The 15,408-nt window shown below is 35.5% G+C and overlaps 1 protein-coding gene and 1 non-coding gene across 2 annotated transcripts in view; one reads left to right on the plus strand and one right to left on the minus strand.

Moving 5' to 3' along the window:
* The first annotated feature begins 823 nt into the window (after positions 1-823).
* On the plus strand, positions 824-895 carry Trnap-agg (transfer RNA proline (anticodon AGG)). The gene has a single exon. It is a non-coding gene; the product is annotated as a tRNA-Pro (tRNA).
* A 3,197-nt stretch (positions 896-4,092) lies between these two features.
* LOC144438896 (neurochondrin-like) overlaps positions 4,093-15,408 on the minus strand; it is a 12,456-nt gene continuing 1,140 nt past the window's right edge. The window contains exons 3-17 of the mRNA XM_078128119.1: positions 13,305-13,455; positions 12,759-12,919; positions 12,209-12,336; positions 11,129-11,188; positions 10,668-10,749; positions 10,093-10,265; positions 9,425-9,610; positions 8,547-8,662; positions 7,754-8,003; positions 7,105-7,228; positions 6,569-6,652; positions 5,899-6,054; positions 5,400-5,498; positions 4,969-5,089; positions 4,093-4,270 (exon numbers count right to left, since the gene is read on the minus strand). Coding sequence (XP_077984245.1) covers positions 4,222-4,270; positions 4,969-5,089; positions 5,400-5,498; positions 5,899-6,054; positions 6,569-6,652; positions 7,105-7,228; positions 7,754-8,003; positions 8,547-8,662; positions 9,425-9,610; positions 10,093-10,265; positions 10,668-10,749; positions 11,129-11,188; positions 12,209-12,336; positions 12,759-12,919; positions 13,305-13,455 — 1,940 coding nt within the window. The 3' untranslated portion in view covers positions 4,093-4,221. The remainder of the gene's footprint in view (positions 4,271-4,968; positions 5,090-5,399; positions 5,499-5,898; positions 6,055-6,568; positions 6,653-7,104; positions 7,229-7,753; positions 8,004-8,546; positions 8,663-9,424; positions 9,611-10,092; positions 10,266-10,667; positions 10,750-11,128; positions 11,189-12,208; positions 12,337-12,758; positions 12,920-13,304; positions 13,456-15,408) is intronic.

The following is a 15,408-nucleotide window of genomic DNA, read 5'->3' on the forward strand; positions in this document are numbered from 1 at the left end:
TCGTGTATAGAATTAGTGGTCTGTATTGTCTTTCTAATGGAATTTATCAATTCTTTTCCTTTTGTAACTAAACACTGGCGAAGAGGTATCTAACAGAGGAGACAAAGTTGTTGTTGTTGTTGTTGTTGTTGTTGTTGTTGTTTTTGTTTTTGTTTTTGTTTACGGCGATGATGAGGATGGTGATGATGATGATGATGATGATGATGATGATGATGATGATGATGATGATGATGATGATGATGATGATGATGATGAGGAGGAGGAGGAGGAGGAGGAGGAGGAGGAGGAGGAGGAGGAGATGAAGATGGCATTGACGAAGTCTAAACATGAAAAGGAGAAGTTGAAGGAAAAGTTACGGCAAAAGGAACGTCTTGTTTTATGCAATTCGTGTATAGAATATGAAATGTTGACATGCAAGTAAAATCAAGTAAATTTCATACCAATACTACAGGCTGTAATAATACAGCTACCCCTGTGTTGTTATTCAGCTAAAGTACACATATTATTACCTGGATCTAAAATACATTGTACATGTAGTTTTCAAATGAATTAACTGCCTTTTCCCTAGTGTGTCTATCTCCGATTCGGATATTATTAAGATCCAAGTCGAAAAAGGCTTACTTGTCTAAACAAAATTTGCTTAACAATAACATCGTGTAAAAATATTATTATTTACCATAAGTATATACCATAGACCATATGGTAGTACTGATATAGGGAAATAAGAAAGCGTGTCAACAATACGTGTCAATCATTGAAAAAAGATAAACTTTGACATTATTACAATATTAGATTGTTTGACAGATGTGGTTGTATTGTCTGCGGCCCGTTGGTCTAGTGGCATGATTCTCGCTTAGGGTGCGAGAGGTCCCGAGTTCAATTCCCGGACGGGCCCTGTAATTTTAGTATCTTCGAAAACTTAATGGCGTACATGGAGGGATAAATGGTTACATTGCATACCGGCGCAGCAAAGTTTTGAATGTCCTAAAATGCAAATCATCGCTCCATTGACTGATTATGCACGAAAGGGGTTCGTATTTTGCAAACCCGACGAGAAGCAAAAGTTTATTTTTAGCAAAACATTTCGTTTCAAACAAAAATGAACTTCCTGCAAAAGAACTTTATAATTTAGGGAGGCAAGATGGCAAAGTTGAATTAATTAAACACAAGTTACGAACCTTTTATATGCGTGGAAACAAAAAGGGCGGTAGAGTGAGTGAATACATGGAATGTCATGGTATTGTTTTCAATATTAGCAATTTTAGTTTGGTCAGTTTAGATGCAATTCTTCAACATTAAATTTATTGGAAAACAATTAATTTCATATCTGAGCATAAATACTATCACTAGAGTACGTACGGTTTTCTCGTGTTTACACGCCAATGATAGACAACCACCCTCGGGTGGAACCTAGTCTGTAAAGATGTGACCGTGATAGATGTTTATACGACCACCTGCTTGAATCATGTGAATCGCTAAGTTGCTCTTGAGTTGCATTGCGCCCTCTACGGCAAATGTACATTGTATACCTTTCAGACCTTCCGGGTTCGGATCGATCGATATACGATTGTCCAGGAGATTCTGTACTCGGACGACAGTTTTCGTGGAAACGTTCAACACCATGAATTTTTACCACGTGTCATCCGTTTGTATCTTCCTCTTTTTAGTTGGTTATTTACTATACATGCTGATTTCATCGCTCAACGTTTTTTAAGATGGCCCATTGCATTGACATTGGGTCGACAGATAACAAACGTATGTCAACCATGTGACAGTGCAATCCAGCTTTCCCGATCAGTTTCCATAAATCTGGCCCCAAATTCCTGGACAGATAGATAGATAAGTTTGAGACTGTATTTGAACAAAGTGCATTCATATATGCAACACAGACTTGCGACGTTTGGAGCCTAGTGGATAAATACTATGGACGTGTACGTTGTAAGTATTTTAGATATGGTTTGTACAAATTCTACAATATCGAACCACTGAGGTACAATGGGGCCTACCCTAGTGTAGCTGCTACACCTCGGACTTTCTTCTGATAGATATGAGGCCATCGCCCTCACATGATTTGAAACTATTATATACCACAGACAACTGGTCTGTAAGACTAATTTTAACTAATTACCAGACTGGTACATTGTGTGCATGGTCAAGAAGGCATTTTAGTCACTACTTATTTTTTGCAATTGTCTTCCAGTGAAATATATGTAAATAAAGCTTCAAAAATTTCCAGGTTTACAGTATCTAGAATTTTGGAAAAATTGAATCAGAATAATTTGCATGTCATTACAATACAATTTGCATGTCATTACAATATAATTTGCATGTCATTACAATATAATTTGTCATTCATTTATTGTAATTGATTTGGTTAAAACTTTGATAGACACACTGAATAAGATGTACCAGGATGACTATAGTGTCATTTATTGTCATCTGTGTACTAGTACTACTAGCCCACTGACCAGGAGCTAATTCATTGCCTCTTACAGTTGTATAAACCCTACTACATGGTATCAATCATAGTTGATACACCATACCAGGAAAGAATCTCTGGAGTACTGACCAAGCAAGAACCCATGCAAAGCAATATTCAATGGTGAAGTAAGAATATCTACAGAGCAGCACTGACTACATTCTACAGAATAACATGACCAGCGGACAACATTGCCAACACATCAAGATCTAAGGCATGTGAGGACTGCCATGCTGTACCAGTAACATACATGTATCAAACTATGAATCTAGGATTCCTTACCACAGATATCAGGATGGATATTGTCACATAGTGCATACACTAGCTACTACCACTATACTAGGTTATAAAATACAAGGGACAAGTGATACCTGTGATCATGTATTGTCTGAAGAGACATACAGTTGATCAGCATTGAGAATGCAAATGAATGTAAATATAATGCAGACAGCAGCCACCCACCCACCTCCATCTTTGACAGAATAAACAAGATGTCACTGCTGTACTAGCACTATACAACTCTACACATGTACTGAAGAACACAAAGATGAGGGGTCTTTTTCCACACTCTTAAGTTTGTAAAAATTAACAGATGTCCATGAATATCCTCAATCAGTACACTCATGACTTGCTGTCTGTAATTTACAATTGTAATTTCAATTTGCTGGTGACCAAGCTATGTAGACTGAAAGATCAGCTGTTGTGGGTGTTCTTATCATCCCATTCCACACACGTATATAAGAACACCCCCAGCCATCATCCCATGTATTTTACTCTCTACAATTATGATTTATGATGTCATTCACACAGGATCATAACTATGGTGATTGCATCATCTCAAGTATTTTACAAAATAATCATAGAGGAATAGCATTCAATGATTTCAAAAAAGTATCTCTTCTATTTGCTTTCATTGTGATATCAAATGGGGTGTTTCTTGCCAAGGTTTTCATACCTTATGGGAGAGAAGGGGAAAGCTGGTATAATTCACAGTTTTTAAATTATAGATGAGTTCATCCTTAATAAGGAAATGAGGTAAAAATTACAGTGAAACTTGCATTGATTTGTATCTTCATGTGATGAAATATGTAAATGAGAGCCCTACACACACACACACACACATTTTACCATGCCTATAGCACTACTGAATCTCAGTTCATTGTGCTAAAAGACTAACATTGTTACATTTTTGTTACAAGAAGGTAACCAGAATAGTGTAGTAAATGTCTGGTTGTAAAGATGTCTAGATACACTCACATTCACAGGTACATGCACACCAATGTAAATATATACAAATGCATACTGTGTGTGTGTGTGTGTCTGTCTGTGTGTGTGTCTGTCTGTCTCCTCTCTCTCTCTCTCTCTCTCTCTCTCTCTCTCTCTCTCTCTCTCTCTCTCTCTCTCTGTGTGTGTGTGTGTGTGTGTGTGTGTGTGTGTAAACAGTTACATATATCAGCGTCATCACTGTATTTTACAGCAATAACAATATTATAGGGTAGATAGATTTTAGGTAGATTCTAGTATGTATGGGTACCAGAAATACAAAATACCAATACATGATTATCATTTGTAACAAAATATGTATTTTATTTTATAATGTAAAAAAATTGTTAGTTGAGTCAGCAATCCATTAATACAAGACATGACAAGCGTGCGTGTTCAAACTAATACACTCAGTACTCTGTACTGAAAAAGTCAGATTTTTAGTTCCATCTAGTAACACATAAACTTTGTAGATTAAACTATTGAATTTCTTCAAGAACTTTTCCCAATTCCTCCATGTTCAAGTTTCTGAAAAAAAAAATAATATTGATACTAATTATGTGAATGTTTGAAATAAGAACTGATTTCTATTCTCTGATGATGATGGTTCTACTTTCCTCAGGGTCAGCTTCTTTCTATGTATCATTTGTATCTAATAAAATTAACATTAACTTTTGCCTTGGTTTTTGGTATTTCTTAAGAATACACCCCCAGACTTGGATGTCTCACTTTGCATAGGAGTTTGCAATGGTGTTACAGACATAAGAAAATTAGGGTTAACATATCTGTAAAAAAAAAAGGGTTACGTTTCAATCCCGGGTCATTGCATCAGTGTTATCTTACTACAGATTGCATGGGATCATTCTTTTGTTCTAGGCCAACTTCTTCTATAGCTCTGTGAAACAACTGTACTGTACAACATGCCTAGATTTTAAGCCTACTCTGATCTAGGCCTTTATATGTAGGGAAAATGGAATCACGATGATTTTGGTTCTCATAGCCAAATCTAGTCAGTAAGTTACTTCATGTCAGGGCTCCCTCATACATCTGCCACTTGTGTTGGTATTGAGGTAATCTTTGATATGTTGCATCATTTGCCATTTTTTTATTGTAGTATAAACATATTCCTCGAAATGCAATATTTTCTACAATATCAACTTTTACTGAATCTTCTTGGAAAAAGCCTGCTCATTTGGAAACTCAATTGCTGCAAATTATAACTTTACCTTTCTACACTGCCACACCCAATCTCCTGGATGTACTGCCGGCATGTTTTGTCATGCTTTGCACATTCAGTGATAATTCCACTAGACATCTGTAGGTACAGGGAATCCTCATCAGTTGGTTCTATGGGAAGGAAACACAATATCAACTCTATCATTACTGCAGTAAATCTAGAAATAAACAAAATCAATAACCACGGAATCCATACATGGAATTGCCATTTTGAACTTACTAGTGGAGGAAAGGGGGTGTTTCTGAGGGGATAAGATATTACTGAAGACAAACTTGATGGATAGGGGTGGTGGTTTTTTGGAGGGGAATGAGTTGTGTGATATAATTCTAAAGCAGTAATTAACAGAAAATTGCTGGTGGTGTGAGCTGTAGGTGTTCTTGGCAGTATATCATCATTCAGAACTAACTGGTTACAGCTTACCTGTTATCTCATTTATCATTTGTGAGATTGTTCTCAACCACGTAGATTCTAGGAAGACTTTGGGTAACCATGGAAACTGGGCAATACTCCATGTCACATCTGAGGAGAAAAGTTACCAACAAAATGTGAAAAAAACAATAAGATTTCACATCTACACAAAACTAATTGCATAAAGTGTTTCATTAAGTCATTGCAAAACTAACATTGATGTGTGTGTGTGTGTGAATGTATGTGTGTATGTATGTATTTGTCTGTGTGATTGTATGTGTGTTTGCCCGCATGTGTGTGTGTGACTGTATGTGTGTATGTATGTATTTGTCTGCGTGATTGTATGTGTGTTTGCCCGCATATATGTGTGTGTGTGTGTGTGTGTGTGTCATTTGTAGATCATTCATAATGTACTGTACTTGCCAAGTATTACACTGAACATGGGTCAGTAGGTATTAACTTATCATGTCAAAAGTCACTACTATTGCAGTGTCTGAAAAAATGTGATTACCTTGCATTCCTAGATACCATAGTTCTGAAAGATGTGGCCATATAGACTGGTATGCCTCAATCACTTGACAGTGTTTATTGGACAGTAGATGGCAGCCTTTGTACAACTGAATGAAGGCTTTCATGAAGTTCTGAGCTGATGATGACCGACTCGTTTCTGGAAATACAAAATGACATTGTAAGAATTCTCAGATTTGTCTAGACAACAATAGACAGCGATAGGGAAAACTTCTTTTACTGTTATTGGGTTTCTAGTCTGCTCGTAAATGACAAACACCAACTTTCTCTGATGGAATTAATGTCTTCTTAGCAAAGTCACAAATTTAGGTAATTTAAGTAACTGTAAATTTTGTTATTTTTCATAAATCTATGAAAACTACACCAAACACTGGTATAGTAGAAATGGTTCAATCCTTCATATAGATATAGCTGATGAACTATGGTCTACAGGTCACGGACGGTACATGACAATGTCCATGTTTCAATATTTATATAAACCGTCCTGACAATACATCATATTTCGGTTACAAATTTGAAAGTTTCAACCATTCCATATGTGTATAGTTGCGAGAGCGCCCACTTTTGCAAATGGAGGGCTAATATTTGGTCATGGCCACTGGTAATGTACAAACCAATGTACATAAACAAATGCCAGTATATAGTTACCCTACCTTCATCATCCACAAACTGACGTAACATCATGAGCCCCAGGACGGCAATGTTAAAAGTTAGGAGTGGATGTTCTGGTTTTCCAACTGCAATAAAATTCAGATAATCAGTGATGTAGATACATCTCGAAGTGTATCATTTTAACATGCATGTGGATATGCATAAAAGTAACCTTTTTTGTACTTTTTGAAAATAAGTGTTCTTCTATAACGTTGGTTACGATTGTGTATGTTTCAGGGCTGTATGAAATAGCAATAAAATATCCCCTTCTTAACTTTTCTAAATGCTACCTAAATGGTTACAAAATTATACGGTATGCACTTGACAAATCAGATCTCACTATATGAAGATTTTGGCCGAAGTTTAAGGTAATCTGTGGTTCCGACATACAATCTACAGTTCTCCTTTGTTTTGAAATTAATACCTTAGCACCAACACAGTTGGTTATTTCCTGACATTTGGTGTACAAAATTGACATGATTTGTATCTCTTATGGTCTATCAACACAGATGTGTTAGATGTTGTCATGGAAACTTACCTATGGTGGGTAAGGAAGTCAGAAGAAGCTGGAGTAACTCCTTAAATACTGGCTGACTTTTCACAAATTCTGAATCTTGGACTGTGAAGTTCATGAAGATTCCACACAGTGTTTGTAAAGCAACCTGCATTAAGATAAAGACAGTTTTATAGTGAGAGTAAATGGAAAGAGATGACACAACCCTGCATATTAGTACAGTTGTCTAAATTGATAACAAGACTGTAGTATATGGGATCTAATATATACCATAGTCTGTTTTGTAACCCAACAAAATAAAGATGACAAGTAACATTAGGGTTAGGGATGTTAAGAGTACCCACCATGGCAAGACTAAAGAACACTGGGCCCAATATTCCATGTCATAATGGGCAGTCAATAATAACCAATATCTTACCTCTGAGTTGTATTCCATATTATGGGCAGTGAATAATAACCAATATCTTACCTCTGAATTGTATTCCATATTATGGGCAGTGAATAATAACCAATGTCTTACCTCTGAGTTGTATTCCATGTTATGGGCAGTGAATAATAACCAATGTCTTACCTCTGAGTTGTATTCCATATTATGGGCAGTGAATAATAACCAATGTCTTACCTCTGAATTGTATTCCATGTTATGGGCAGTGAATAATAACCAATATCTTACCTCTGAATTGTATTCCATGTTATGGGCAGTGAATAATAACCAATGATAACTGAAGTATTCTCCTAGTAAATCCTGTGTTTTGTGGTCTATCATAATTTGTCTAGGTATCTCTTCAGCAGTGAAATGACATAGAGCTGGTAATAAAAATCTCAGTAAATCTACTGGCTTAGATGTATTGTCAGACTCCAGTCCTAGTTCCTCAGCCTTCTCCTTTGATAGTCTATTTTTCAATTTATCAAAGTATTCCTTTCTGTAAGAGAGAAAGAAATATAAGTTGTGTAGTTTCTGTCTGTCTAGTTTCTGTGTTATGCTGTCAGGACAAAATGACATCATGATGATACATTTCCCCTCACAGACCATAGTATCATGACATCATAAATTGTTATACCCTAACCAGTCATAAGTCAGTTCTAACTGTTACAACATGTCAAATAAAATACTAGTAATTTTCAATTGAAAACAAAATTAGTCAATAAATCTGTCAAGGTGTAGATTGCAATAATTTAACCATGCTATGCAACTCTTACCTATGTATACCCATATACCCCTAAACCATGTAATGTGATTGTGAGGCTAAGCAACTCTTACCCATGTATACCATATCCCTCTAAACCATGTAATCCATTTCAATGTCACTTTTAGTAATGGGACATATCATGAACTTGACATGCCAAAATCAAGAATTCACTGGCCGGAGATTGAGTATGGGAGGAGTTCTCCTAAAGGTCAAGTTCTCTCATACTCAAGTCCTGGATTGTCAAACTGATCAACAAGTCAACTATTTTATTCTTACCCTATATCAATAAAGAATGGTAAGAGTTCATATATTTCTTCCCTCTGTGCTGATGTCTCTTCAGCTAACCATGCACCCAGTACTCTGACTGACGCCTGGACCAGTAGTTTAGAGTACTATGGATGCAAGCAAAACAAGTTCAAAATTAGACACTGGGTTTAATAGGGATGGTCACACAATGTCACACAAGCTCAATAAATGAATTTCATTCATTTAGGGGGAGGGAGTCTGGTATCAATGTGATTGCCAGACTTCGTTTTCGCACCTCTAACCAAATTTAGAAAACTTTCACGCCTTTAATAATAACAGGTTCTGTATTTACTACTGAGATGTTGATAAATTTATTAAAATTTACTGCTACTGTGATATACAGTGCTGGGTTCCTGTTAATATTTTAATGTGCTTACTATGTTTCTACATTACATCGCTACAATTTTCATCATGGTGACAACATATATAAATGTGTTGATGTCGCACTTGTGAATGTTCATCTAGGGGGAGGGGGGAGGGCGTTCCTTGTGTGATCGTTCCTTACTTCTCAACAATTTGTGTAATACTTGTCGTTATAGTTACAATTACATTATAATGTGTACACTGCTAAAAACAGAGTACAATAATTTTGAGAATCACATTTTTTTAAATTATGAGAAATGAGATGTACATTTATAAGGGACACAACAAAATTTCTCTCCTATACGTACACTACCAACTGTATTCCATAATGTTTCCCAATTGAGGATTTTCTATGGAAATACATCTAGGTCACTGGTGAGTAAAGGGTCTTTCTTGTCTTGTCAGTACTGCATACACCAACTCTAACGTGGTTATAACTGTTTTGATGTGCTTTTTTATGTGTATAATTGTTTGACATGACTGACCTGTGATTTATCATTAGCTCTTCCCTTTAGATAATGTATAACAGCACTGAATGCACCAACCAATGCTGAATGTAGCTGACTGATTTGTTTGGATGTAAGCTCCAATGATGGTCCACTTGTCATGAAAGTAATAATGGCTTCAAGCATATTGTAACATGCAGAGACGACGGAAGCTTTGGAATCCATCTAAAAACATACAAAAGAACTAGGGTGATATTACATTCCAAAATGTGAACTACACTTGGAAGTGTTTTTAACAAAAATGAAAAACTCTAGTAACACAGTGTGGGAAGTACAAGAATGAATATTCATGGACTCTGGGTTCATAGTATCAAATAAAAATTCTGCTCACAGAGTCAAGAATTTGGGATTTGCTTCTAAGAAACGTTTTGACTCTGGGAGTAGAAATTTCATTTTGTGTGGGAAGTCTTATAAAATATACTGAGTGTTTTTTGCTAAGTTTTTCGTTCTACTCTGTTAGAATGTGAGAAAAGCTGATAGCGTATACAGACTAGTAGTGTAAACTCCATGACTAAATAAATGAATACAGGACCATAACCATATTCAGCACCTAATGAGATGTTTTTGTCCATTCACCCAATGGACTCCAAATATTGATGGTCTCAAGTCAAAAACAAAATATATTCCAATCTAAAAGTTACCATTACCTCTTCCTCCCTTGAGTTTTCTAATGCCATTCGTACTTCAACACAAGATAGATGCACCAGCAAAAGTAAAAACTTTGTGTTTGTTTCTCCTGCTGGACCAAATGCCCATGCTATGCCAAAAAATTCTATCATTAAAGATGACAGCTTCAAAGCAGGATCTCTCTGTTTTGCACCTGTTCAAAATGAATAATGATACATATCATTGTTGCCAGCAGACTCTTGAATTGTCAGAAAAAATGATGTTTATTTCATTTCTATTCAATCATGTATCCATTTCTTTTCTTTTTATTTTCTTCCAGTCACTTTGTAAAATACAGATAAAGGCAGTAATATTTAAAAGCATAATTTTCACTCATAGAGGACAGGCTTCACTGATGGCCACCATCTAGAAATTTTTGTCTGGGCAAACAGATACAGTAATAAAAACTTCAGAATGCCTTTGTAACATGTGTCCATTCTTGTTTCATTTCTACATCACCAACATCAATCTAAATTTGTTTTTGCTTCCTTGGCATAATTTTCAGTCCACTCAAAAACATAGCCAAACAATTTTGAAATTTGAACTAAAAACTCACCTATTTTACTTCTTAAAACATCAAAGAGACCCTGATGAATATTTGCACTCCATGTTGAGAACGGTAAAGTCTCTATCACTTGCTGAAAATAATCAAAATGATAAAAAATATTGTAAGTGCAGATTGGAGTTATGAAGGTTGAACAGTTAGATTCGTCAGCTTGCAATCTGCAGGTTATAGGTGCAGGCCTCATTGCTGCTGTTTGTTCCTGAATGGCTTAAAGTCCATAGGCAAGATTTGAACCATGATTATGCCCCAGTCAACCCAGCTGTATAAGTGGGGACCTGGTAGGATAGAGGTTGTAATGTGAAAGCTTTAATCCTATGTGCTTATAAAGGCTGCAATGGATTGTATGCCCAGGGAGTTGAGGAAGTATAAAGGATCATACTTATTTATGATTCTTATGTAAAGTACAGTTCCTCTTACCTTAGTGGCTGTTGAAACTATTGAGTTTCACTTACCTTAGTGGCTGTTGAAAGTATTGCTAATATCGAGTCACACATTAAAAATTTTGTTTCATCCTGTAATAGAGATTTAAGATTAGAATTATTGCAAGTCAAATTCACTGCATAAACAGCATTATTACACATGTACCAGAGATTACTTGCACTGGTGCATGCACATACTAGTGGTATTTGCACTGCAGTGTAATACCGAAAACGTTATTGCATACCTGCATGTAAACGATATGCAAATGAGGTGACAATCATTCATTCTACACAAATGCATGTGATCGCATAATATAATTTTTACGATAATTTGTTGTTTGGATAAATTATATGTATGTAATATAACAAAACAACATGTCGCTTGAGTGCTAGTGTGGATACTCAGGGGTATATATATGCACTCGATCTTGCAGTGTTTTCTGCTGTACTACTGTAAGTACAGGCGCAGAGAACACTGCAAGCACTCATGCAAATACCCTGAGTACGCCACACTTGCACTCGCCACGTGTCATGAGGTTCTGTCATAATATCCACTGACACACACAAATTAACCTAATACTAAAGCTTTCTATGTAAGACTAGTACTACTACACACCATTACACAAAGATGTTATGTATGTACTTAATTAGGATATTTTTATGTGAATTCATAGACCTTTCTCCATATTGTGTGAAAATAAAGTTGCTACCTTTAATAAAATTCTACATTACAGATGTATTTCTATCCTTGAATTTTAATAAAGGGCTATTGTTCAATCACATTCGTGTTATCTTAATAAGGATTACATGGGTCATTCTTTTGTTCGGGATCAACTTTTTCTGGTAGACCTGCTGCAGCACTGATAGACTTACATCCGAAACAACCATTTAATCCTTATCCAAAGTGGGCCGTTAAGTGATTAAGAATGAATGGCACCATAGTTATGCAGTTGGTAGCAAGATTTGCTTTAGATAATTATGCAGTTGGTAGCAAGATTTGCTTTAGATAATTATGCAGTTGGTAGCAAGATTTGCTTTAGATAATTATGCAGTTGGTAGCAAGATTTGCTTTAGATCGAGGAAAACAACGCATAGATGTTCAACAGTACTTACATTGGAATCTTTCAGTAGTCTGGCAACTTCTTCAACTAAATTATCAAGAATTTTATCATAGTATGTCCACATGGTATGTCCATTGGTTTGTAATAACTGGATCAGTAATGGCAGAGCTTTTTCATGACCTGATGGGAGAAATGTAAAAAACACTAAAAGGACTTGGGTTTTAACAACTCTACACACAGGATACCTAATACATACCAGGTTTAGAAGTTTTGAAGGGCTAAAGTGGCACAAGCTGAGTATATAAGCATTTTACTTGCATGAAAATGCTGTCATAAATCTACTATTAAACTATTCTAGTATAATGTTAATGTCAATGCTTGCCTTCTGTGACATTACAATTGTATTCTATATTCTTAGAACAGTGTATTGCATAGTATGGATTCCCTCCACATTTTCTAGCATGAAAAAAAATGCATCATACGATCATTTTGAGTTATATCTTAATAAAAGGTCTCAGTTCGGTCAAATGCAAACTGTGACCCTTTACAAGTTATTGTGAGTTATACTAAAGAATACACCAAATTACAAGTACTTGACTTACTATGGTAGCAATTATCGGTGCATGCTTTACACAGTGCCTGTACTGTACCATGACGTATGAGTTGCTGTTGACCATATGACGTAGCCGCTATTGCCAACACACATTGATAACAGTCATCTACAGTACCACAGACATTGCTGTCAAACTCTTCCCCTCGTAGACTAAACAACAAAAACAAAGGCTACATGTAAGTGTGTTATCAAACTCTTCCCCCGTAGACTAAATACAATAAATGCAAAGAATATAAGAAAGACTGCAGAAAGTACTATTCTTTGAAATGTTAATATGATGGTTGCATTAATTCAACCATAGACCCTCCAACTTGGATTTCTTCAACTACATAGCCTATCCAAATGAAGTTAAACTAATTCAGTTTAGAATTATTTTGAATTGGATCAACAACACCATCTGAATCCATAAATTGACTGTTTTAAAAACAGTTTGACTGCAAATAGGGAGAGAGAACTAAATCAAGATTTCAGTTTTTCAAATGTGAAAACATACCAAATGTATAAATGAAGTCTCAAGAATTAATGCTGTACATACGTTCTACACGTAGATATAACTTCATTGAATATTGGTATTTTAGTCACTGTCTGTGGATGTGCGGCTAGTTCAGGATCTGTACAAAAACATGCCAGCAGTGTCAGTCCAATAGAACGGAACATATTGAGATCGCATCCTTCGGGCACTTCAGCTGAAACATATGAAAACAAAACAAACGTAAAACAGAAATACATGATACCTAGTATGTAAGGTATGCCATGTCGGGGTGCCCTTACACATCAGTCAACACCTTCACGTAGGAGCAGGCCAGTGTGGGCAGAGTGACATGATGTATCTTACAGTCTACATGATACCATACACAGTTTTCATTTTCAATAGTCGTCTGTGAGGGTAACAGACATTTTGGCAGGTGACAGTCCATCTAAAGAAGGTCATATTTGATTCTAACCAATGGTAGCTTTTGTACAAATGTTAAAATATCAATTAAGACTGCCCATTACTATCATAATAAAATTGTAATGAAAGAAATTCAAATTTACTGCCTGTCATGGATTTCCTAATTACTTAAAAGAATAGCAAAGATTTCAAGAAATGATCACAGCAAAGCAGAGATCACACTACTCTTTGAACAATAGTTTGGCACACTACATTTCATTGAAATTCCTGCCAGTTTTTTTCCCTAAAATCCATGAAATATGGCAAACAGGTGTATGGGCAAATTTGACATTTTGTTTCATGTGCATTTATATTTAACAATAAATTAGTTGCATTAGAACAGAGTACATTCTACTAGCAATTCAAGGCCTTGTTACTAGGATGAACTAACTGCATTGTTGTTTTAAACATTTCATGAATGATTGTACACAGCAGCTGTTCAAAATCAAAACTACACACAACACAGTCTTCATCCCATAAAAGGAAAATTTCTACAGTTGTCTTTATCCTGTTACAAATCATAAAGGCATAACATTACTTTGTAAATAAATACAAATATGGTTAGAATGTCTGACTATAGTTCTACACATAGCCAGTCTTTTCAAGAGTTACTGGAAATCAAAGTTAAATGGAACAAGGCAACTCTGATTTTATCTTAGCTGCATTTTTTATATGTAGGGTACAACAGAAAAGTCATTATCACCGTGTGACCTCTGTAAAATTGAGTGACTAAGTCTTAGAATTATAAACATTGACAAGTCTAGAAAATGTCTCCTCTACACTGGGGTAAGCCAATGTGGGAAACAAAGAAAATTTATATTGATCCAGTTGTTTAACCCTTACCCATACAATGCCAAAGCTATAATTGTTTCCAGATGATAAAATGGTAACAACTTTAAACGCAATCTTTACAATGTTTTGTGAGTTAACATAAGTCAGTTATGCCATTCCATGTTTTGTGAGTTAAACACAAGTCTGTTATGCCATTCAATGTTACATGAGTCATAAATAAGTCTGTTATGCCATTCAATGTTATGTGAGTCATAAAAAAGTCTGTTATGCCATTCAATGTTATGTGAGTCATAAATAAGTTTTATGCCATTCAATGTTACATGAGTCATAAATAAGTCTGTTATGCCATACAATGTTATGTGAGTCAAATAAGTCTGTTATGCCATTCAATGTTATGTAAGTCATAAATAAGTCTGTTATGCCATTGTTATGTGAGTCATACACAAGTCTGTACATTATGCCATTCAATGTTATGCTACTTAAAAAAGTGTGTTTTATGTATGCCATTCAACTTATTCAACTTTGTATGTACAATTTCTGTGACATTTCATCAAGATATAACATGCGATATTAAAGAGTATAGCTATAGCTGTGACTATCATAAATATATGGGGGGGGGGGGTGTTACAGCTGTACTAGCCGTGACTGTATTGTTATACAAATGACTCACTCATTATACTGATGAACAGCAATGAATCATCTGTGGGTAGACGTATTTGTGTAGCTGTACACATAATATGGTACAATAAATCTAATCAAATTTATATGCGATCACAATTTCAACCTGTTGTTGTACTAGTTATGGATAAAATCAACCTCTAATTAACATATACAATGTCTATTTATTGATATTGTAGAGATTTTCAGTGAATTTATCGGTGGTTGTTTGATCAAAAAACTAATACTCCAATTACAG

The sequence above is a fragment of the Glandiceps talaboti genome, chromosome 8, assembly GCF_964340395.1.
Source record: "Glandiceps talaboti chromosome 8, keGlaTala1.1, whole genome shotgun sequence".
Taxonomy (NCBI): Eukaryota; Metazoa; Hemichordata; class Enteropneusta; family Spengelidae; genus Glandiceps; species Glandiceps talaboti.